Source organism: Onychomys torridus, chromosome 4, assembly GCF_903995425.1.
Source record: "Onychomys torridus chromosome 4, mOncTor1.1, whole genome shotgun sequence".
Lineage (NCBI taxonomy): Eukaryota > Metazoa > Chordata > Mammalia > Rodentia > Cricetidae > Onychomys > Onychomys torridus.
The window spans coordinates 102,237,712-102,263,002 of NC_050446.1; the positions used below are offsets into that span (position 1 = coordinate 102,237,712).

The 25,291-nt window shown below is 45.7% G+C and overlaps 1 protein-coding gene across 1 annotated transcript in view; it reads left to right on the forward strand.

Annotated features, from left to right (window-relative positions):
* The window catches only part of Acoxl (acyl-CoA oxidase like), a 270,827-nt gene that overhangs the window by 49,446 nt on the left and 196,090 nt on the right, over positions 1–25,291 (forward strand). The window contains 1 exon segment of the mRNA XM_036185521.1: positions 579–613. Coding sequence (XP_036041414.1) covers positions 579–613 — 35 coding nt within the window.

Below are 25,291 nucleotides of genomic sequence, written 5' to 3' on the forward strand. Positions count from 1 at the left end.
CGTGGTCTGGGGTCTATGTATTGGCCCCTGTGGAAGGGGTGACGAGGGGACCTACTCTTGGCTTTGCTGTCCTAATGCAAACCTTGGTATCAGCTGCATGCTGACACCCCACCCTTCCACTGATCCACAATGCAATGTTCTTGGCCTTCTAAAGGCCCTTTCAAAATATGATGATCCTTTAAGAGCGAAGTTGAAATCAAGGAGCTATCATTAAAGGTATTATTTGTGAGACAACAGGACCCATTAGGAACTGTATTAAGATTTATATTTATTATGTGTATGACTGTTTGTCTGCTTATGTATGTATATGCATCATGTATGTGACTACTGCCCACAGGGGCCAGAAAAGGGCACCAAGTGGCCTGGAACTGGAGTTGAGCTGGTTGTGAGCCCCCCATGTCAGTGCCGAGAACTCTGCAAGAGTGGCCAGTGCCCTTAACCACTGAGCCATCTCTCCAGCCCCAGACATTAGGAAATGTTTAAAACTGATTGGCCACAATGAATTAATTTTCTTGTGAATTCAGCATGTTCTTTATCTTATTTAATTTGTACTTTTCCTCTTTTTTTCTTAATTACAGCTTGGACTGACGATAGCCATCCGCTATAGCCACAGGTAAAGCTTCAAAATTTTTTTTTATTTTTAAAGCAATGTGCTTGTGGTTTAGAGGTTTTGGTTCTCTTAGGTCCTGAAGAATTTTGAGGTTTGTGGTTTATTTTGGTTTCTTTCATGGCGGCTGCTTTTCCATGATGTGGGCAGCACAATTGAAATTGCTATTTGGAGGACTATGCGGTGGTAGTGGGCTGGTTTTAGTTTTTTGCTTGTGGACGCGCGCCTCAACCTTGTAGTGGGGCTTCAGCCTCCCTAGCCCTGGGGTCACTCCACTCTGCCGTCAGTGTTGTTAACACACAGTCTGTCTCACTTGTGGCTCAGCTTGGCCTGTCGACTTAGGATCCCCCTGCCTCAGCTTTCAAAGTGGTCAGATCCCAGGTGTGACCACTGTGCCAGCAACATTTTCTGAATGACACAAAGATGAGAAACTCTAGGTTAGGGCACAGATGTGATTTCTGTGTTGAGCCTGAGTCTGAGGACCCGAGTTAGGGAGTTTTACCTGTGAAGCCAGGCCAGGCCTGTTTGTGGAGCCCTTTCCCGCCCACCAAGCCCCTCTTGTGCCTCCTCTGACTGTATTTGGCAGTGGTAAAGTGCGTCTGTTTTGTTTGGTTTCACGATTTCCACCTTGGTGCTAATCACATCATGTCAGTGAAAAGAAACCATTATTTTCTCGTGCCATGGTTACAATCGTGTTCTATGAATGTTTGTTTCCAGAAGCATTCTTTCCTATTTGTGTGCATCAAGACATAGTGTGCTGAATGAACTGAAATGAAGGGCTGATAAGCAGCGCCTTCCTGCTCTCATGCACACTGTGTTCGCGGCTTCCCCCAAAGCGCCACCCTCAGATCAAAGTCTTGCAGCTCAGGTCTATCTGGTCATTCATTGCTCTGCGAACAACCCAAAGGAATATCGGGTGTCAGAACAAATTTCCATCCTGAAAATACGTGTTACACGTTGTGTGTATAGTTTTGATCTAAGTATGAGACTCAGACGGCTGCTGAGAAACAGCATGGGTATGGGCAGGAAGAGGGCAGGAGTGGACTTGAACTTCTTGTGTGAGAAGAAAGGTGGTTTTAGGAGACATGTCTGGAGCAGGTGGAAGAAGCTGGCAGGGGTAAAGTGGTATCTTCCCCTTGCCTGTCACATGGGCTTATGGCTGTGGTCCCACAACAAAAGGCAGGTATTGAGAGGACAATGTACACATTCATTCAAGATGTTTTCTGTGAGTAGGAGCTTTCTTTTCTTTTCTTTTTTTTCTTTTTTTTTTTTTTTTGTGGAGCTGAGGATCGAACCCAGGGCCTTGTGCTTGCTAGGCGAGCACTCTACCACTGAGCTAAATCCCCAACCCCAAGTAGTAGGAGCTTTCATAAGGAAACAAGGACCTAAAGTGAAGAATTTGATTAGACAGGGATGTGAACTAGAACAGGTGCTTCTCAACCTGGGGTCCAGACCCCTTTGGGAGTCACATATCAAATATCCTGTGTATCAGACATTATGACTCATCACAGTAGCAAAATTACAGTTATGAAATAGCAACAAAATAATTTTATGGTTGGAGGAACTGTGTTAAAGGATCTCAGCATTAGGAAGGCTGAGAAGCACTGATGGAGTGGGAATAAAGTGATGGACCTTTTTGCTCAGATCTTTGCTGTGCTCTGGTGTTTTCACAGGTCAGGATGTGCCTTTGGGAATGAGGAGGGCATCTCTAAAGAGTCCTATGATTTGTTTTGGCCATCTTCTCTTCTGTGATTTTTCTCATGCTAAGATGCCATATTTTGCTTGTGTGTTTCTGAGTCGAGTGTGTGAATGGTGTTTGGATGGTGTGTGCACACATAGAAACACTTCTCCTAGGAAGCGTGCTGTCCCCTCATCAGCACAGCTAGGTTGTTACAGCTAATGGGACGCATCTCACTGTGCCCTTAAGACACGTGGTATGCGCAACACTGAGCTTTAGGCTATTCAGTCAATGGGAAGCTGGGTAGATTGTATGGGGGCAGGGCGTGTTGGAAATATCAAGTGAGGGTGCATACCTTTCATTCCAGCAGTTGGGAGTCAAAAGCAGGTGATCTACAAAGAGAGTCTCAGGACAGCCAGGTCTGTTACACAGAGAAAGCCTGTCTCAAGAAAACAAAACAAAACGAAACAGAACATGAATGTTCTAAATGTAGACTGCTCTAGAATGTGGTGTGTGTGTGTGTCTGTGTATGTTTCTGTGTGTCTGTGTGTGTGAGAGAGACACAGACAGAGACAGAGACACAGACATAGATAGACAGCAGAGACATAGAGAGACATAGAGACAGACAGACACAGACAGACAGATAGAGGCAGAAAAAGAAGACCATACCTTACATTTCTTCTCTCAAGCACTACCACATTCACTTAAAATCTGTGGCAGGCTGAATCTTCCAAAGATGGTAGTCTGGTTTCATTTCTGCTGCTGTGGTAATATATCCTGACAAAATACCACTTCAGGAGGGTTCTTTCAGGTTCAGGTTATAGTCCGTTATTGTAGGGACATTAAGGTGGCAGGGGCTTGAAGCATCTAGTCCCATCATACCCACAGGGAAACGCAGAGAGGAAAGAGTACGCTCTGTGTTCAGCCAGCTTTCTCTATTCTTACACGGTCCAGGACCTCAGACCAAGGAATGGTGCCACCTCCATAGACTAGGTCTTCCAGTCAAGAAACTCTGGTCTTGCTCAACCTGGGGTCACATGTAGAGGGTATAATCCAGTTCCATGGCTGCCTGCCATCACTTATCTCTCACTTATCTGACTGGTATATTCTACAGATCTTAGGTTTTGAACAAGCAGTGCTAACGGCTTATCTCTGCTTTCACAGAGTCTGGAGCCTCTGCTGGAAGGCTTGAGGGCTGGGGGCCCTGTTGTAGGAAAACTGAGATTTGCTTCTCTGGAGGGAGGGGCCAGATGAGGTTTTTGTCATGATATTTTGTCACTGCAGCGTAAATAAAGCTAGGAACCCACTCTTTGGAAAGTACAGTTTGCCACAGAGTCTTAGTGAGTTGAGGCAAGAAATGTAAGATAATATCTTTTCTACACAGCGCTTGCCTGAGCGATGCCCAAAGGTACTTGTGGGGCTCAAGAACAGATGCAAATCTTAGAGGAGCCAAAGGAGGCAAAGGAGGCTTTGCAGAGGAAGTGTCTCCCCAATTGTTCTCATTCCCCTGATGCCAGAAAGCAAGACAGAAGCCTCGCTGGCTCAGGAGACAACCCTGGCGGCTGGTCACATGGATGCCGTAGAATGCATGGGTTTTACATTATTGTTTAGTGTTTATTTGGAGGCGAGGCGGCATTGGTGTAGGGTCAAAAGTAAGGTATCATGTGAATTCTGGTCATTTCCAATTGCCTTTACAATTTTAGTAGTGCCCCGCCCCCGTCCCTGTCTCTCCCTCTTCCTCTCCCTTCTTTCCTTCCTTTTTTTTTGTTTTTACATCCTGTCTGCAGTTCCCCCTCCCTTCTTTCCTTGTACCCCACCCCTCACCCCCACTCTGCCCCACCATCCACTTACTCTCCAGTTCTCTTCAGAAAGGGCAGGCCTCCCATGGATATCAGCTAGCCGTGGTGCATCAAGTTGCAGTGAGACTAGGCTCTTCCTCTCCTATTAAGGCAGGATGAGGCAACGCAGCATGAGGAAAGGGTCCCAAAGGCAGGCAGCAGACTCAGACAGCCCCTGCTCTCACTGTTAGGAGTCCCACAAAAGGACCAAGCTACACAACTGTCACATCGAGGGGCTAGGCCAGTCCCATGCAGGCTTCCTGGTTGTCACTTTTGTCTATGTGAGCTCCTATGAGCCCAGGTTGATCCTGTGGGTTTTCATTTTTTTTTTTCTTTCTTTCTTTTTTTTTTTTTTTTCCCAGAGCTGAGGACTGAACCCAGGGCCTTGCGCCTGCTAGGCAAGTGCTCTACCACTGAGCTAAATCCCCACCCCAGATCCTGGTTTTTTTTTTTTTTTTCCTGTGTTACCTCTGACACCACTGACTCCTACAATCCTTCCTCCCCACCTTCCGCAGGATTCTCTGAGATCTGCCTTATGTTTGGCTGTGGATCTCTGCATCTGTTTCCAGCAGTTGCTGGGTGAAGCCTCTCCGTTGACAATTGGACTAGACCCCAGTCTATAAGTATTGCAGAATATCCTTAGGGATCATTTCATTGATTTTCTTCTTCTTTTTTTTTTGCCAGTTGTGTTTGGTTCTATCCCAGGTCTCTGGGCTATCTTGTCTCTGGGTCCTGGCCCTCAGGGATGAACTCCCTCTCATGGTATGGGTCTCAAGCTGGGCCCATCATTAGTTGGTCACTCCCACAATTCTGTGCCACCTTTACCCAGCACATCTTGTAGGCAGGACAAATAGCAGGTTGAAGGTTTTGTGGCTGGGTTTGTGTCCCAATCCCTTCACTGGAAGTCTTGCCTGGTTACAGGAAATGGCAGGTTAAGGCTCTGTATCCTCCATTGCATGAGGTCATCCTCATGGATTTCTGAGAGTTTCCATTGCTCTAAGTTTCTAGCTTGTCCCTGAGATGCCCCCGGATTCCAGTTGTCTCTCCCAGTACTCTCCCCTCCCCTTACCTGATCCCTCCTGTTCCCATTCCCATTCCCCATCCAGACCCCCTCCCCCCTCCACTGGCCATGTCTATGCTATTTCCCCTTCACAGTGAGATTTGTGCAGGGAGGAAGCCTGACAACGGTCACCTAGAGCATGGTTCTTCAGGGCCCAGGTCCAACCAAGCATTAGACCGGCATGCTCCTACCAGCTGCCCTCTACGCTCTCAGATGTCCTTGCAAATGGGACTTTCCTTGGTGCTTTGTTTCTGGGGATATTGCCTATGGGCTGTCCTGTATTGTTTTGGCTCCAAGGTATTAGAGTTCTGTCAAGTTATGTAAATGTAGCAAAATGCAACCAACTAGCCAACAAACCAATACTAAACAAGTGGAGATGTTACAACAGAAAGAACAGAAGCTGAGGAGGAAGAATCACACCTGATGAGACTCACTTGCAATTTCCAAGGTCATAGGCTCCTTAGCTTGGGTGTAAGGATCTGGGATGGAGTGGTGGCTCCGGCAGTCACAAAAGGCTGACCAAACATTTGATATCACCTGCCCATGAGTCAGAAGATCATAGGACCATGAGTACATGCTAATAGTTTTTATTCAACACTACTATCTATCTTTAGAACCTTTGCATTCTATCACACTGTAACTGTGTGCCTGTAAAATAGCAAAACCCTTCTCCCATTCCTTCCCTTCACAGCTATGGCAGCCATGTGTTACTTTCTGTTTCAGTGAATTCAGCTCTCCTGGGTACCTTGTATTAGAGGGATCAAATTGTATTTGTCTTTTTATGTCTATTTTATTTTACTAGGCATAGTATCAAGACATCATTGGATGTAGCATGTGCCATGGTTTCCCATCTTCATTGAAGCCAATATTCCATTGTATGTGTCTGCCTATTTATTTATCCATCAGTGGACTCATGGGTTGGGTCTACCTTTTAGTTACAATGGATATTGCTGTTATAAACACAGTGCACAAGTGTCTGGTCCTTGCTTCCACTTCTTTGGACTTACATCAGAACTGGATTCCTGAAGTGCGTGGCAATTCTAGACCTAAGTGTTTTGAAGAGTGTTCATACCATTTTCTTCTCATTGCTACCTGAAATGGAGTGGTGTCAAGTCCACACAGTTCCGGTTCCTTCAGAAACTCACAGTTGTGACTGAGAATTTCACTGTCATGTTTCAGCAGAACCCAGATACTGGAGTGAGAGTTTTCTGGGTCTTCTTTGTGTGGACAGGAAGACTTTGGGGGGGCAGGTTTGGGGCCTTCAGGGCTCATCATCAGACTTTTTCAAAAATTCCCACAGAAAGCCAGCACAAAAGCAGCGGTGATGAGGGCAACCCCAATAGACACCTAGAGTGAGTGGAGATGGATGAAAGAAGCTGGGAAAGGGAACTGTGGATCCAGAATGACAAATGTGCAGGGATGTAGAGCAACAGCCTGGAGGCATCCTAAGGAGTGCTGTGGGAGGAGAAGATAAAGGGGTCAATAAAACCATGAAAACTCGATGAGCTGCCAGCAGGCTGGTGTGGACTGAGGTGGGGACAGAGCTCTTCCAGAACAAGAGGGGACCCTGCACGGTAACTAAGGTACTTGAGGCCCAAATGCATACCGGGGTGCTTCAGCTGTTAAATGCCTCCCATTAAAAAGAGGACAAAATTCGGGATTAAGAACATCCCCCATAGCACACAGAAGTGCACATGTGCACACAGGCATTCACATTTATTCACATGTGTGACTACACATGCACACACACACACACACACACACACACACACACTCACCCCCCCCCCCCCCCCCGCAGCCACTTTCCCTTTTGCACCCATCCCTGTATACCCATCATTCCAGATCCACTTGTGTGGCACAGGGGCGCCTATGGTGTGCCATGTAAGGTTGGTGCTGAGGTGTGGGGAATCGGAGGATAATGCAGCCATATTCAGATAGTATAAATGTATAAAGCAAGAAGAACACCTGTCATGACTGATAAACATTTCACAACAGGTCTTGCTCACAGTCCATTTATTATCAGGGTGCCTTAATTTATTTTTACAACGTCAAGTCATTTTTTTTTTTTTTTTTTTTGCAGAGTGGAAAATTGTCTCTTTGATGCTCATTTCCCATTGTTTAGCTTGAGGTTTTGGGTGGAATCCACACAAGGTGACAACTGGGTAGCCCCAAGAAGGGCCCTTTACAGATAACAGCTCTTGGGGCCCCACCGCCCACGCGGTGGGGAGCAGTTTCCCCAGTGTGTGGGTGTTTCGTTTTGTTCTTTCTCTGTAAGGTTGAAAGAATTACACTCTTCCTCCTTTCTGATCCAGTGCAACAGCCTAAAACAGCATGCTCTCTCGTGGTGCATACCTTGGGGGCAACCCAAAAGAGAACACAGGCTTAGAAATCACCTTTAGCTCTCTCCCTCTGACACAGGAGCACCTACGTGAGCCAACAGTGTGGCATGCTTGCATGAGCCCCTACAATTGGAGTTTGAAAGCAGAAGATAACAGCAGGGAAGAAGCCTGCAATAGAATAATTTTGTTTGTTGGTTTTGTTGATTTTCTTTCTTAAATAGATAGGAAAGGAGGCAAATTTTCCATCTGATACAGGAAAGTCTACAGGGACATGAGTTTTAGATAAAACTGAACAATGATTCTTCTCCATAATAGACTTATATCTCCTGACTCCCTATAGGTCCTAAGAAAGACCAACTTAGCTGTCATTGAGGCCAGTGCCACATCAAGACATTGGGGTTCTGGGTGTCAATTCTTCCAAAGCATTTGACATCTCTCAAGGTATTCTGGATAGTTTGTCGACTTGAAACATGCTAAAATAATCTAAGAGGATGGAACTCCAATGAAGAAAATGCCTCCATGCTTTCCAGATGTGGGGAATTTTCTTCACTCGTTATTGATGTGGGAGGGCCCAGCTCATTGTGATTGATGCTATCCCTGGGCTGCTGGTCCTGGGTTCTATTAAAAAAACAAAACAAAAACAAACCCACAGGCTGAGCAAGTAATGTTGAGAGGCCAGTAAGCAGCACCCCTTCTTGGCCTCTGCATCAGCTCCTGCCTCCAGGCTCCCACCCTGTCTGAGTTTCATTGCAGTAACAGTAACCCAAACTAAGACACAAGGGCTGTAGACAGAGATGGGGCAGACAGAACTGGAGGCCCTGTGTGTAATCAGTTCCAGAGAGGTGAGGAGTGTCTGTGCCCAATGTAGCCACCCTTAGATGAACATGCAGACCTGTGGCTGAAGAGTCACCCAGGACTGTTCTTGCTTTTGTTTGGAATGGCTTGGCAAGAAGTGAAAGAGTCATGTACTCCTCTGCATGACTTGGATTAGAATCAGAGTCTGAAGTTGGCAGATGAATCAGAAAGCTTACTAAATGGACAGGTGACATCAAGTCAGTAATGACATTGTCATCTTGAAATATAAAAGTAAAAAAAAGACAAGAAACAGAGTCATTGGGGCCATTGGGTTTTGATTTCAAGTGCTGGCAAATACCTAGTGACTCCCATTTGGAGCTGGTTTGATCTTGTGGGGTCAGCTCGGGGAGAATGTTGTTCTCCAAATTTTGTAAAAATAATAATAAAAAAACCCGCCTTTCTATCCTTTTTTCCATTTTCAAGAAATAGTTGTTTCTGTCACCAGGGCTCTGGCCAACTGCTTTATCTGTCTCTTTCTCAAACTTCACAGGAAGGCTCTGACCAGATTTATACACAAGAACTGCCAAGAATTATTCAGCTCTGATGGTAGAATCTTAAAAGTCAAGCTATCTTTAGAAGGTTGCATTTTTTTTACAACCTTCCTACTCAATATTATTCTCAAGGGGCAGACTACAGATCTTCATGGAGTGTTCGAATCATGTGTTTTTACTTAGCGTTGAGGGCTGTGGGTTATGTCGTTGGTATTTCATGGCAGAACTCAGCACAGGCCTGGAGATGGGTCTAGTGAGTGACATATGCTCTTCGGGGTATACGTCTTCTGGTGCCTCTTCTATCCACCCCACCCCATAATCCCCTGTCACTTCTCAAGTTAATGGCCTTTTCTTTTAGGGACCTTTATTTCCAACCTCAAACCTGCTCACTGCATGCCATCACCACACTCACAGGGTTTCTCCAAGGGATCTTTGCCCACTTACAAGGGGATCTTCCTCAAACACAGATCAGATCATGCTTTTCTACTCAGAAGCCTCTGTGGGCTTCCAGGCCCAGAGCATGAAATCCAGATCCTTAGCATGGAATTCTGGATTTATTCCTAGCTCATCTACTCTCAAGCATCCTGCATCTTCGGCCCCTTGATCCTGTTATTTCCTTTGGTGAGTTAGCTTCCCCCTCCCTTCTTCATCAGTAAACTCCTGCTTCACTTCAGGCAGCCCCTTGGGATGTCACAGTCTTTTTGGAGACTTGTCAAAACCCATTCTCCTTTTAGTTAGGTCTCAGGGTGTTTCTCTGTGTCTACTTTCTCTCTTTATCTGGAGATGTGAGGACAGATTATATTCTTGTCACTCCACATTGGACCTATCCTATACTATCTCCTCCCCAATTAGCACTTGACCTAGAGCTGAGGCCATGGACAATGGTGCTATGTTGGTGGGTCTGAGGAAACTTGGAATTTTCTTTCATAATCTCTCCCTGCAAAAAGTGACCTTTCCATTATATTCAAAATACTAAGATAACTATATTATTTTTCTCATCACTATGTTAAAAGTACTCAAATGAAGCAACTGAAAGATTTATTTTGGCTTATTATTCTGGGGTACAGTCATTACAGGAAGGAGTGAGGATAAAGGAAGACATGTTAGCAGGGGTATAAGGCAGGGAAAAGAGAGTACTGACATTCAGATGGCCTTTTCTCTTTCCCATTTGTATTCAGTCTCAAACCCCAGCCACCTATGTTAGGTGGTACCACCTACATCCAGGACAGGACTTAACTAACCTCTTAGCCAGTCCTTCCATAGGCATATCCAAAAGTGTGCCTCAACAATTACCTAGGCATTTTTAAATCTAACAAGGTTGACAAACAAAATTAACTACCTCAAGTCCACCTTTGTCAATTTGGTGCTCAAACACATGACTTTAAACCATAACTTTCTACCCCCAGCACCTTAAGCCCATGCTCATCTCATAATGCAAAATGCACTTAGCCCATCTCTAAGAACCCTGAAAGTCTAACCGTGCCAATGTTGTTCATAAGCCCAAATTCAGTGTCTTTCCTGAGACCCAAGATAATCTTTTAGCTCAGAGCCCCTTTAAAAACAAAAATGAAAATTATGTACTTCCAATAAATTGGTATTTCCAATAAACTGGATAGTGTTATTCTAAAACAGAAAGAGAAAGCTACCAAGGGATGGTGAGACAGAAGCACAGCCTCAACCAGCAAAGAAAACCCCAAACCCTGAAGCTGTGCCCAGCATCTGGGGGCCTGTGCTAACCTCATCTAGATGCCAATGGGCTTGGGTAGCCCCACCTATTCAACTCTGTTGCCTGTGGCAATTGCAGCTTCCCGCCCCCATGTGACTCCACGAAGTACCTGCAGCTTCCCTTGGCAAACAGCCCACACTTCTGGCATCTCTAATATATATGAGACCTCCATTGCCTCCTAGATTTCACCCTCCTAAGTTTGTGCATGACCAGTGCAGAAGCTATTTACAGCAACCCCGACCCTGCTGTACGTCATACCACGTAGGAGTGACTGTAGGACCTTGGTGGAAGCTTCTGCCACCCCTCACTCTTGCAGCTCCTGTGCCCATGAAACCAGCACAATATGGATGCCACCTCCAAGTTCTGCTTCCAGCTCAAGGTGTAGCGTGTCCTTCCCTTCTGTAGTGGCCTCTGGGCACCTTGATGGCTGACTCTGGAAAAACACTTCTCTGCGTTCTTGTCTTCAATCAAAGAACCTCTTCAGTGGCCTTCTCAGCTTAAGCTCTCTCCTTCCAAATGAATGGACATTGACCCAAACTGAAACCTTTGATGGGTGGGCGCTTGTCCTCACATCACCTTCCCTACCGATTCAGTGAGAGCAGGAGGTTTCTCTTTAATAGTGCTAAGTCCTTATCTCAGCTGCTTGTCCTATGCCCACCTTCTCCACAAGGGCCAACTTGCTCACAACTTTCTCCACCAAACTGCACATTTTCATGTTTTCTTCCGTTTCTCACTGTAACTATGACTAATAACAGTGAGCTGTAACCATGCCATAGCAGTAACCATGCCATAGGCAGTACATAATCAAATGCTTTGCCAGAATATGACATAAATAGACTTGCTGGTGCCTGGTGTCAGGGTAGGATCAGAGGAGTAGTGGTAGACATGCTTTCTGTCATTTAGGAAGAGGGGAAAATGAGCGCGTGTGTACACACACACACACACACACACACTTACTTTCCTTGGAACGCTGTCTGGGCCACCTGTTGGAAGATGCTGCCTACCTTAGGGGTAAGCCTACCTCCATCAGGGTAGCCTCTGGAAATGCCCTCACAGACATGCCCAGTGGTGAGTCTCCTAGGTGGTTCTAAGTCCCATCAAGTTGGCAGTCAAGATTAATCATCACAGTACTCAAATCAAATTGATCAAAATTCAACATAACTCAAATTAAAATCCCAATTATCTCTTATGTAGAAATCAACAAGCCAATCACCAAACTCTTTTGTGAAGCCAAAGATCTTGAGTAACTACGTCAATCAGATGTTTGCCACTGTGCCAGATGTCTGGCAGGAACATGTCAAAGGAAGGGAAGATTCACTTTGGCTCGTAACTTCAGTCAGTCATGGCTGAAGGTGTGGTAGAGCCAAGTCCCATCCCTCGAGGCAGCAAGAGTGTCTATCTACACTCTCAGCCTTTCTCCTTTCCTTTGGTTTCATTTGGCTTCCTGGCTATGTGGTGGTGCTTTCCACAACTTGAGGAGTGTCTCATCCTAGGTTCATTCCCTTTGGAAATCACCACAGACTCTCCCAGAAGACATATGCTTTATTAATCTCCTTCTTAACCCAATCAAGCGGACAACCAATATTAACCCATTATGCCAGCAATCTTAAAAATGAAAGAAAACAAAACAGAATGATAAAGAGCTTTATGTCAAGACTGACTATAATGTTATAGTAACCAGTTCAGTGTAGGGTTGGTTACAGGACATATACTGTATATGTATGTAAATACACACACATACACACACACACATCCCTTTACACACACATACACACACACATCCCTTACCACATAGCATCCCTAGATGTAAAACTTAAAGCTACACACCTGGAAAAGAATTAGGAGAGAATCTTTGTGACCCCATGCAAGGCACAGCTTTCTTCAGTCTTTAAAAAAAAAAGCAGTATAAATGAAAAGATTGGAAAAGTAGATTTTATTAATTAAATACAAGTGCTGCTTGAAAAAGCATGGCTAAAAGATGAAAAGACAATGCACAAATTGGGAGAAAAACATTTGCGAATGCACATTTGACATGAGACTTGGATGAAGAATGTATAAAAACTGTTACGGCACCCTTGACAAGAAAACAAAGGAGCCCGGCTTAATTTATGAACAGAAATCTTTGAACTGTGAGGAGATGTTTGACACCATCAATTATTGAGGAAATGAAAATACACAGAATGTACTTTAGAATGACTTAAAAGAGCCAATGTCCTCCAACCCACACAAACCAGCTGATGAGATGTGGACCCTCCCATTTTGGGGAGAAGGCAAAATAGTGAGTGCAGCCACTTTGGGGAAAGATTTTGGTAGTTTCTTATAATGTTATATACTTAACGATCTAGTGAGTCTACTTCTGGATATTTATACAAGAGAGATGAGACAGACCTGCGTGCAGATGTTTACGGCTCTTCTCATGTATAACAGCCTCAAACTGAAAACAATCCTCAGCATCCCGGGAAATGGACAGAGGCTAGCACAGCCATGTAATGAAACAAATACACTCAGAAATAGAAGGCACTGTGATGAGTGAAAGGATCCAGGCTCAAGGGTACACGTAATCATGTGACTCCAGTTGTATGACCTGAAGAAGCCAGCTATACATTAACGGTGTCCCGGGAGGGTGAAGGGATTGTCTGGAAACACTCCTGAGGAATTTGGGGACAGAGTGAGAGGTGTTCTGGGTCCTGATTGTGATGGCCACACTTTATTACTGCAACAGGGTTTTGGTTAATGAACGTGAGTTAGAGAGCTGTGGTAGGGAATCCTTGCCCCACTTTTGCTGGGGCTCTTCCAAGAAGGTTGGGCTTCAAGTTCTGTCTTCCAAGGCTCCTGTGTGGGGGTCAAGGAGGTCCTTCATTTGGAACTATGGTGTGTGTTTTGTGCCCGGGGTGAGGCCTGGAGTTCATGTTTTGGCTCACCTTATCACTTTCCAGGAAGCTGTTAGATGCGCAAATGCACTTAGCTCAGCTTGGCTCTCTTTTTCTAAGACTGGCCACATAAACACAGGTGCAGCCAGACCTTTTGTCAGCTGTGGACATTCCAGATGGAACGGAGCTTGAGTGAGGCCTTCTCCCTGGGGCAGTTCAGCCTGCTGTAATTGGATTTGACCTTGTTCTTCACCCACAAGGCTGCTGTCAGGCGAGAGTCTTGGGGTCTCCTGAGCCCTCAGGGGGCGCTGAGCCAGTTTGCCCCGCTTGGCTTTCCTTCTCGGAGCGGGTGCAGGTCCTGAGGTCAAATTCCAGGAGGCACGGCTCCTCCTATCCATCTGGAAAACTCACCCGTAGCTGACCTCTCCCTGGGGACCAAGGAATGGGGTGCAGCTGTTTGCCACTCTCACTAGTGAGAAAAGCAGCTCCATATCCTGCTCTGGTGAAAGGGGCAGGTGTTACTCCAATTTCCACGTGGTTGACTGCCACTGAGTGCTGGGCAGAGGGCAGAGCAAGACGTGAGCCCAGAGAAGTCCAACAGCGTGCTTAGCACCACACTGAGCATGCTCAGTGCTTCACCCAAAGAGGCACTATTGCCGCATCTCTTCCAGGGCCAGCTCCGTAGCGCTGGTGATAGTCAGGCAGGGGAAATGTGGGGTGAGAGTACAGTATAGAAAGAACCTGCAGCTGGGTGGTGGGCACTGGCTCATCGTCTGGTGTGCAAGCCTGGTTCTGCTGCTAGATTCTCAAAGTCTTTTCTCAAGTTTTATGGCGTGGTGACACTGGCAGCACAATTTGAAGATTCTGCAAAGCTAACCATAGAAAGTTTTATATTTGTCTCCTTCTAGTTACCTGCAAGCCTTTTTTTTTCTGTATGAATCATACTTTGGTCTCTCATGTTCCTAAAAATCCTGAAAGTCATCTTTAAATCACACAGAGGTTGACCCGGGAGGGGCTGGGCACTTCTTAGGAGGGGGAGTACTCACCCCATCAGCTGTGGCCCCAGTGTGAAGGAGTACTGAGGCAGCTCTTTCTCTTCTTTCCTGAGGTATCTTATCACCTAGCCTTTGTTTCCTGTTGAGGTTGGTAGAGCCTCCAATGCCATGCAGAGAAGCCCCTGTCGAAATCTACACTCCCAGCACTTTCCTGCAGTGGGCATGCCCACTTCTGCCTGCATCTGCCTCTGATGTTCCAGCTCACGTCTGTCCTCTGTGGAGGCCATGGTGGGGGTGGATGATGACTGGGTACTGGAGGGTGTGGAAGGGGCCCTATCTGTGTACTCTATGCTAGCATCCACTGGTTGCCCTCTAGGGATCAAGTGTGTCTTCCGACCCTTCCACATGATTGTTGATGTATACTGGGCCAGTGCGTTTGTTCTCTTAGTGGTATATGGTGTGGTTACTTATTTATTTATATGTGTGATGTATGTGTGTGTGTACAGGTGCATGCTTACATGTGTTTATGTGCATGTAGAGGCCAGAGGTTGAGGTTAGTTACCTTCCTTTAATGCTATTTGTCTTATTTCTGAGACCAGGTCTCTCACTGAACCTGTGGTTCACTCACTTGGCAAGAATAACTGGTTAGCAAGGCCTAGAGATCCTCCTGCCTTCTCCATGACACTACAATTACAGCTATTTACTGCCCTGCTTGGCTTTTTCCATGGGTGCTGGGGATGCAGACTTGTGTCCTCATTCCTGCCTTGTAAGCATTTTACTGACTGAACTATCTCTCTAGCCTTGGTAGGATTATTTGTTGATGTTCCTCCTGGATGGTTGCTTCTCAACCAGAGCGATTTTGCCCCCCCAAGGGATGTTTGTGGTATTTTTCATCAGAGAGGTTATTTCAGGCATTTGATGGGTAGAGGCTTGGGCTGTAGTTACATTCTATAATATACAAATATGGAACAGCCCCTTAGAACAGAGAACCATCTGACCCAAACATGAGTAGAGCCCAGGTAGAAACCCACTGTAGACAGAGAGCCCTCAGAGGCCAGCACAGTGAACATTCTTCCTTCATCTTCAGGACTTGGAAAGTATCATGTGCTCAGTTAGCACAGACTGAATCAGGTCTGTTACTTTATTTGTTGAATTTGTGTTGTTTTGACATAAAGAGTAAATTAGCTTTCAATTAACCATGGCAATGAGTGGGCCAGAGTGATTGTCTCTTCAACATGGTCGATAACTCTGAACCCACCTGTGGCGGCCTGACAATGATACAGAAGCAGAAAGCAGCAGCCTTCCCTCCCTGGTTTGGCTTTCAGTGGAGGCTCACAGGAAGGCACTGCTGTGTGAGCTAGCTTTCTTGTCCAAGTAACAGAAGCTCTGCATAAGCTACTTAAAAGGAGGAATGGTTATTTTGGCTCATGTTTTCAGAAGGGATGGTTCATGGCCATCCCCGTGCTCCCTGGCAAGGAGCAGACGCTCCTCCTCTGACCTAGTTATCATTCCATTGCTGTGATGAAGACCATGAGCAACAGCAACTTGGAGATGAAAGGGTTTACTTCAGCTTATACCTCACAGGTCACACTGCATCACTGAGGGAGGTCATGGCCATGGAGGAGGGCTGTTATTGGCTTGTTCTCCATGGCTCTATTAGCCTGCTTTCTTGTAGAATACAGAACCCCCTGCAGAGGGGTAGCGCTACCCACCATGGCCTGGGCTCCCCCACACAAATCATTAATCAAGAAAATGCTCTACAGGTCTGTCCACAGGCCAATCTGATGGAGACATTTTCTCAATCGAAGTTCTTTCTCTTCCCAGAAGATCCTAGCTTGTGTCAAAATGACAGGGAAAAAAACCCCACATAATCAGCACATCTCCCTATTTGTATTGTTGTAATGACTGTGGATTCCATCCTAATTCAAACAAAAACTCACCTGATGTTTAAAATGAAACTCAAGTCAGCCACTCAAACAGCAGTTTTTAAAATCAACTGTTCTAACTCATTGTAACCTAAAGAGCTACTTATTAGTTTGGTTACTTACATACGGAGGAATGATGGTAAGCAAATGGTTAAAAAAATTCTTTGTTTTCTGTAATTAAGTCATTATGTTTCTGCAAGAGCAAAAAAAAAAAAAATACCTGTGTGTTAAAAACAATAAAAACAAAACAAAACCCCCCCTGCAATTACTAACACAATGCTCTTGAATCTGAGTGGGGGTGTTTCAGGTAGCGGTCCTTGACTTTGCATGAGGTGTTTTGAACCAAGGCTGTGGTCCCGCAATGTAACAGGAATGCCTCGGATTCATGAGATGTACAAGTTGGTGTTTGGTTGCTTGAACTGAAGAAATCCTTCACTGCTACCATGTTTTTTGCAAACTTTGCCTTCAGTTATGTGGCCCAGAGTTTCAGAAGCCGGCTCTTAAGTAACAAGCAGGTGCTTAAATCCTGTCCTTGTAGCTACTAAAGCCCCCAAGGGGAGTATAATCAATTCTGTTTTGAAGGCAAGGGCATCTATTCTCAGAAGTCAAGGAACCTGTCCAAGGCCACATGGACACGTCATAAAGATCACCGTCTTCCAATAGTGCTAAGAATCTTGACCTACCTTGGAATAGCAGTGTCTATGAGATCCATTTGAGAAAATGTTCTCAGAAAAGCCAAAGACCTACTTCATAGCAGAAAATACAGGGATGTATCTTCATAAAGAAATAAAATGTACAACATAAGCTATGAACTAAAAGACTAATATAAGGCCCGTGAGAGCACGTGTAATGGAAATTGAGCTCTCGTGCAGGCTCGCCATGACTGTCACGACTCACGACACTGCAAAGACAGTGATCCCTGCTGGACTCCAGAGTCTTCTTTCACAGTTACTTTTTGTCAGGTAGTATGCACTTGACTGTGAGTAAAGAGAAACCCCAGCCCCACTGCTGTAAATACTCACTACGTATTTTATCACTTAATGATTGTTGAAGTGGAGCCGTTTCAGGCGGGTTATTTGGCGGCTCAGTGACATCCTCAAGGACCACAGTTGCTTTGATCTCTCCTCTCTGCAGCCCTCAGCCTGTCAGTTTTGTCCTGACTGACTCCCATGTGGTCACAAAATGGCTGCTGGGGTTCTTTGCTGCCCTGGGCATATGTGATGGGATTCAGCAACAGAGAAGGACCTATGCCTTCCTCTGTGTTTCTTCTTAGTAGATGGAAACCTTTTCCAGAAACCCTTCAAGAGACTCCCTCTCATTCCAAACTGGCCCGATGGACCCATGTGGTCATTTCTAAGGCTGGCACTGGTGAGGAATCAGGATGCCTATGGCTGGATTGGTGAGGCACAGCAGATCCACAGAGAGGGTCGACTGTGAAGAGCAAAACACGGTTCCGTTACAAAGGAGGAAGGGAAGAGGGGCGAGGCTGACAACTGGAAACATTGCTACATATTTTAAAATATTTTTATTGAAGACAATGTCAGACATGAGAGGAAACAACAGCAGCTTTCCAGTTTCTTTCTGCAGTCCTCCCGCTGTTGACAGTGTTTGTTCCGCACCGTTCTTTCTTTCATCTCCGGGAGTATTTTCAAACCTCCCAGACACGTGGATGGTTAATGATCTACATATGCTGAAGACCTCCCTTATACCTGGGCCTGGATTCAAGGAAAAAGCTGCTTCATGGGATAGAGAGCAGGAAGGACTAACAGGCACCAGCTGCTTTTTGCTAGAGAAAAGACAGCATTCGAACCAGCCGCAGTAGTGTCCTTCTCCTGGGAGGTGGAGGCAGGAAGACTTTGAATTTGAGGCCTGCCTGGGCTACATCACAGAAAACAACAACAGCAACCACAAAACCAAACTTCTCAAAGGAAAAACAACACTCAGAGAAGAGAGTTCTCTCCGCTTCTGTTCTGGCCCCATCTGGAATCCTTTGTACACGGGGAAGCAAAGCTGTCCTAGGAAGTCTGGGTTGAGGATGAGGGCTCCTGCCCGCAGGCCAGTGCACGTTCAGGCTCAAGTCTGTAGTTTCCACGCTCTGGCAAAGGAGGCGAATGCTTTCTAAGAGTGGGTTTGGGTTTGATGACACCTGTTTCTGCATGTTAATAGATTTCTGGGGTAAGATAGAGCCAGTGATGTCATCTGCAGGTGTGTGAGCCTGTGCTGGCGGTCTGCTGTTTGGTATTTGTAGCCACATCTGTCCTCAGCTTCAGCAGGCTGCAGGGTGAGCTGTTTTCCTGCAGAATGAAAGCCAGAGGCACGGGCTGTGCTGCAAACATGTGTACTTTCCCCAAGCTTTGACTGATTTCATTTAGTTATGGAACGAAGTACAAATGTTGCTTCTTTAAAATGCCACGCTGGCGGTCAGAGTATATTTCCATGCACCCTTTTCTAAGTTTCCTGAGGCCACCTGCCTTGTTACACATTTGAAAGCTTCCTCTTCCTGAAACAGGAAGCTTGCCTTCTTATTTTCCTTCAGTTTTAAAGCATGTCCCTCTTTGAAGCGAGTTCACACACTCTCTGTGGGGTTGCACCTTTGTTTATAACATTAAAAAGAACTCTCTATTTCTCTTCATGCACTTCTTCCTAAAGGTCACAAAACGCAGAGCTCCCTGCTCAGCATATAGCAGCCTGGGCTGATTTTATCTGTGTGTGCTTTGTAAAATGTTTGCATTTGCATAGGATGTTCAGATACAGAAGCACTTTGCATTACTATATTTGAAAGTTGAGAGAGAAACACACACACACACACACACACACACACACACACACACACAGAAAGAGAGAGAGAGAGACAGAGACAGAGACAGAGACAGAGACAGAGACAGACAGACAGACAGACACAGACAGACAGAGAGACAGAGAGAGACTTGTGACAGTCTGTGCCCAGTCTGGGTGGTTACTGTAGCAATTACCCCAGTCCCTCAGTGAAGGTTTGTAGAGCACATGTGCCATACAGTACCCTTTGTGTGCACGATGTGCAGTTCAGTGTGGTGTGGGAATCCAACTGACCCCAGTACATTTTGTTTGACACGCACAGCTGGAGTGCTAGAGGATAGTCCAGGCCATTAAAAGAAAACACACACAATCTATTTGTCAGGACACTGTGAAAGGGAGACTTGTTGGGCCTGGATCACACCGGGAGGAAGGAGAAGAGGAGAACCCGCCTGGCAGTCAGGGAGAAGGCAGAAAAGCACAGCTGTTGTTGACTGCTGGGCCCTCTGAGCAATGCAAACTGATGCACGCCCTTTCCTACTTGTGGATCTTCCCCAAGGCTAAGGGGACAGAAGGGTCACCTGGCATCTAGGAGCAGCTTCTAAGATTTCTGACAAAAGAAGACCTTCTATGCCCCCCACCCCCAGGTACCCCTGGGTTTCCCTTAGAGGCAGAAGAGCAGGCAGTGATGAACCCTTAGGAAGTTAGTCCTCTACCCTTCCTCAGCCACATGGATGCTACCTTGAGTCCATCTCCAAATCCCTCCTGCCTGGCCCCTCCTCATCTTTTGTTTCCCATTTCTGACCTTTCAGTGTTCTCAGAGGAACTAGAAACAATAAGTTGATGTTATAAAGAGTCCACTAAAGTTGCTTAGGAAATATTAAGATATACAAAATAAAATTTTGCTAAAGGAGTACTATTGGTGAAATTATTAAGGCCACTCCACGTAGTTAAAAGGGAGGTTTATTTTGTGGGGTACTTACAAATGAGGGGGTAGGTTACAGGGTCTGGCAAGGGTATAGCACAATCCGGCGTTGTTCTCTGGAGAACTCTGCTCGGTCTACCTCCAGCGTCCAGAGTCCAGGAACCAAGAGAGTGAGTTCTTCCCGATCCTTCGTCTTCCGCTTCCTCCTCTGCCCCGCCTTGTGGGCGTGACCATTACCAAAGCCTCAATGGGGGTTGGAACTTCCAGGCCAATGGTGGGATGGCTACCCACTACAGAGTACTCAAGGATCAATAGCATACTGGTCAGATTTGTTTAAAAACTATGGAAAGAGATATGTACCTGTAACATCATTAAAGTTTAGGTGGCTGGGAAAATGTTTCTGCTAATATTTGGTAATTAATTGCCACCAATTAAAGCTCATTCCCATAACACCAAGAAATAACCCTGGCTGACAGCTAGTCATTAGGCCCTTTCCCATACCAAAGAACATGCCTAAAATGTTATAGCCGAAGACCTGAATAAGCCTCGAACAATTTCTATGTGGGCTAGTTTCTTTTGGGGTGCTAGCCAAAACTGGACATATGCTCTATTATTTTGAAAGGACTTCTTTCTTATTTTCCCTGAATATGTAAAGTGAGTTCTCACTGGGATTAGGGGATATTTCTCTGCTATGACAGTACCAGGTTCACACTTTGTTCTCTGACTGTCCGTGTGTGTGTGTGTGTGTGTGTGTGTGTGTGTGTGTGTGTACATACGTGTGGTTGCACCTGAACAGCCATGCTGCAGACCTGTGTACAGATAGATCTTGAGAAAGGTCCCTGGCAACCTCAGCTGCATTCAGAAGCTAAGGCATCTGTGTATTGCCTTTGTCACCTGGACCTTTTCAGAGTGGTGGCTCTGAGTCTCGCCTTGACTCAGCTATGGCTCACTGTTGCTATCTTCTTCGTTAGCCATCTGGAGAAGAATGTCAATAGGCACATGTTCCCCTTAATGGATCTTGGTGGAAAAGGTGCCCAAGAGCTTCCCTGTCTGTCCTTAGCTTCCCTCAGGTCTGCAGGGCAGAGGTCAGGGCCTTGAGTAATCTAGGGACAGTCTTCCAGGTGAATCGGCACACCAAGCTCTTTCCAGACAATCTAGGGAAGAGCACGGAGGAAGTGGAAGCTGGCTTAGCTGCATCTTGAGCATCAAAGGTAGCTGGTTAAAATGCCCCTCTTTAATAGCAGATCTCTGCCCTCCCATGAAAGAGTCCTGCTACAGTTAAGACAGAGCCCACTGTACATCCCAAAAGAGATTCCAGGCCTATGAAGGCCTTTCCGTTTATTACTTCATCCATTTATTTATTATTTTATGTGTATGGGCGTTTTGCCTACAAGTATGTCTGTGCACTAAGTGCATGCATTATGCACAGAAGCCAGAAGAGGTCATCAGGTCCCCTAGGACTGGAATTACAGATATTGTCAGCCACCATATGGGAACTGGGAATTGAACCCTGGCTAGTGCTCATAACTGCTGAGCCATCTCTCCCACCCTGCATTTTTTTAAAACCATGGTTTTAGTTCAGTATTGATCTTTGCATGCTGTTCAGTGCTTCCCAAATCAAACCAGGTAACAAACTCACCAGGAACCTTCAGAAAAATGTCCACTTTCCTTTTGATTGCTTATAAACTTCACCAGAAATTTGATGGTATATTAACAAAACAAAAGCAAAACAAAAATACCTTGACCAATATGCCTTGGCAAAAATGACTTAAAAGTGTACTTTCCTGAAAGACCCCCAAATTAAGGGGAAATACATGCATCTTTTCCTTTTGGGGCAGGAGTTGAAGGTGCCAGTTTGGTTAGCTGGGCTCTGGAAGGAACAGATGAGGAACTCCCCTCCAGCTGCTTTCATGGCCTGCGTTTGCGCCAAGCTTCTCCCTCACCTACATTCTGCTTCTTGACCTAGAACGAAGACTCCAAAATCTAACCCTGGCTACATTTGTAAATGGTAAACTTTTCAGTTCACACTGAGCAGTTGATGGGAATTTCAAAACACAGTTAAATCCTGTTCTTCTGCAGACAACACAAGTGCCTTGGCTTTCTGAAGTCACTAATCCAGTGTTTGCATTGGATTGTCACTATGTAATGTCTGAGCAACTCGGAAGGATTTTCAGTTAGTGGGTGTGAGCACACCCCACTCTCTCTCCCAGCCGTTTGCCCATGGCGTTTATTCAGCAGGATTTTCTCACCGGTCTTCACCTTGGCGTGCATTGTTTTCCTGTCAGGGCATCTGAACCAGTCTGTGTGACCCCCACAGAAATGTTCCTGTCATGAGACTCAGGGAGCTCTTGTGAATTTTGTGATGACAGATGGCCGAGGCATAAAAGTACCTCTCCATGGGCTTTGCTAGAGGGATTTGGGCTCTCAGGATCTCTCTCTCTCCCTCTCTCTCCCCTTCTCAGATCTGCAGTGGGACCATTCAGCATGGGGAGGGCATTGAGTGTCAGAACACACCTGCCCCTTACATAGACTCTCCTGGTCCCCACAAACTTCACGGGACACGGAGGTCTCAGCCCCTTGTTTTCCACTGGACGTAAGTGCCCACTGTATACTGTGCCTCTGGCTGTACTTGGGTTTTCTCCATCAGAACTCGGGGGGGCCCGGTGGGTAAAGATGGGAGAATGAGGGAGAGGCAGAATAAGTGGATTTGGTGCTCCTCTGCAGAGGCATCCTCCTTCCTTGTTGTGGCCAGCAGTAGTGGATATGACACTTTGGGTCCCTGCCCTCTCCAAGGTGTGGCATCAAACACACAGAGGCTTGAATTGGCTGTGTAGGGAATCTTCTGAGATGCTGCCTCATAGCCAGAACTTGGGTCCTCTAGGTAGATGGTCTCCTCTTTATCTTAGACAAGCTGCTCTTGATTTCCAGCTGGGCTGGCATTACTAGGGTCAAGCAAGGCTTCTGTTGGAGTCCATGTGTTCATTTCCCAGATGATTCTATAACGATGTATAAATTATGTCCTTATTTATAGTTGGTGTAATAAATAAACACTATTCCACAGGGTTGTTTTTTGACCACTAATGGTGGAAACCTGTAGAAAATAACCCTTTAAGGTATCTAAAGGTTGGCATGTCTCATAAACATACAGAATTTCCTTTTCCTGTAGGCTCATGCGCCATCTGGGCCACTACAGAGAGCAGACAACATCACGCCTCCCTCTCTTTTTGGAACATCATCCCCTATAGCATCCCCAACTGATGCTGCATAGTTCTGATAAAACATTGGAGGCCAGAGAGGTCCGTTGAGATGATCCTGGGTGGGTGAACTTTGCTATAAAAGCAAAACTGTTGAATTTGTGTCATCTGAATTTTCAGACCACCCTATTGTGAGGACATTGGCTTCCTTTAACCTAGTTTGATCAGGACCTGCCCCTACTGTACACGGTAGGGCACCGGCCTTCAGTCATTTGCAGCCTTCCATCAGGTTCTCATGTTTCCATGAATAAGAGCCACTCCCCTAGTTCTGCACCCATCTCCCAGGACAGGTCTGTGATGCACAGCCACTGAACACTATCCATTCAGTAGAGGCGATTTCTCTTTTCCAGCTCAGAGACTTAATGCATTCAGTTTAAACAGATTTCTGATTTGCTAGGAAATCCAGCTCTCTTTAGATAGTGTCTGAGTTTTACTTTTTCCTTATAGCACAGACCTAGCTGACAACAGGGCCTCTGTTCGTCTCTCCTCACAGTCACACACAATTCCCAACATTCATTTAGAGAGACAAATATTTGAATAATTTGAATAAATAAATATCTTAAACAATTCCCCAAACATGTTACTTGCTGGTAAGTATTTAATATACTTTTAATAATTATGTACATCTGTCTTCTCTCTTTCATTGTCTGGGCTTTCAAGGTCAATACAGTGATAGGCATTTATTTCCTTTCAGAAAAGCTCACCCACCCTCAAACCCCATTGCTGGATGCGGGCCGGGGGTAGGCATCCATGTCTCCACAAAACCATCCCAGTATAGGGATATGGAGGATGGGATGGGATGTGTTGAGGGTCAAGTTCTAGCACCTGAAACAAGCAGTGTGTGTGTGTGTGTGTGTGTGTGTGTGTGTGTGTGTGTGTGTGTTGTTTCCTTTGTTGTTTGTTTGAGACTCTTGCTCTATAACCAAGGCTTAGAATTCACTTGCAGCCCAGGCTGTCCTTGAACTCATGGCAGTCCACCTGCCATAGCCTCCCAAAAGCTGAGATTAAAACATGAGCCACCATGCCTAGCTAAGCAAATGATTTAGCTGTACTGAAATTTAGTTTCTTGTAGAATTTAACTTTAATAATTGTGGTGGTTTGAATGGGAATGGCCCCCATGGGGCTCACATGCTTGGATGCTTGGTCCTCAGTTGGTGGAACTATTTGGGAAGGATTAGGAGGTGTGGCTTTGTTAGAAGAGGTGTGTCACTGAAGGCAGGCTTTGTGGTCTCAAAAACCATTCCTAATTAGCTCTGCATGGATCAAGATGTAAGCTCTCAGCTACTGCTCCAGCACCACATCTGCCTGCTGCCATGCTCCCCATCATGATGTCACTGACTCTAGTTCTCTGGAACTGTGAGTCCCAAATTAAATACTTGCTTTTATAACTTGCCTTGGTAATGGTGTCTCATCACAGCAGTAGGAAAATAGCTAAAACACTAATACTTCTATCTCTCAAAGGATTACTTTGTGGATTAATTTCTGTAACCCATGGGAATACACATAACAGAGTGGTCACATGGGCAGCCAGGGCTCTTGTTCCATAAGTCTTCACTTCCTTTCTTTATCCAAAATACACAAGAGCCAAACTCTTCCCACCTTCTCCTTTCCTAGTCCCCAAGAAAATGTCAGTGGACCACAGAGTCGTGGGGCCAAGATTCTCATAGGGCCCCCAGTAAAAGTCCCCCATAGTACTTGGCTGTGTTTGTCTTGATAGTAGTGAACAGAAGTTGTCCACAAGGACTGTAGCTTGTACGAGAGCCAGAGGCCCTCTTGCCTCCCAGTATCTGGCTTGGTGACTCTCTCAAATCTTGTCTATGTCAACAGGACCGAAGAGCAATGATCTCATTTGAACTTAAGTTCCTTTTGTGGTTTGCTTATGGGAAAGAAATTACATATTCAAATTGTAATGGAACTTGGAGGAAGTTTTTAGTATCTGGGGGAAACCGTGACAGA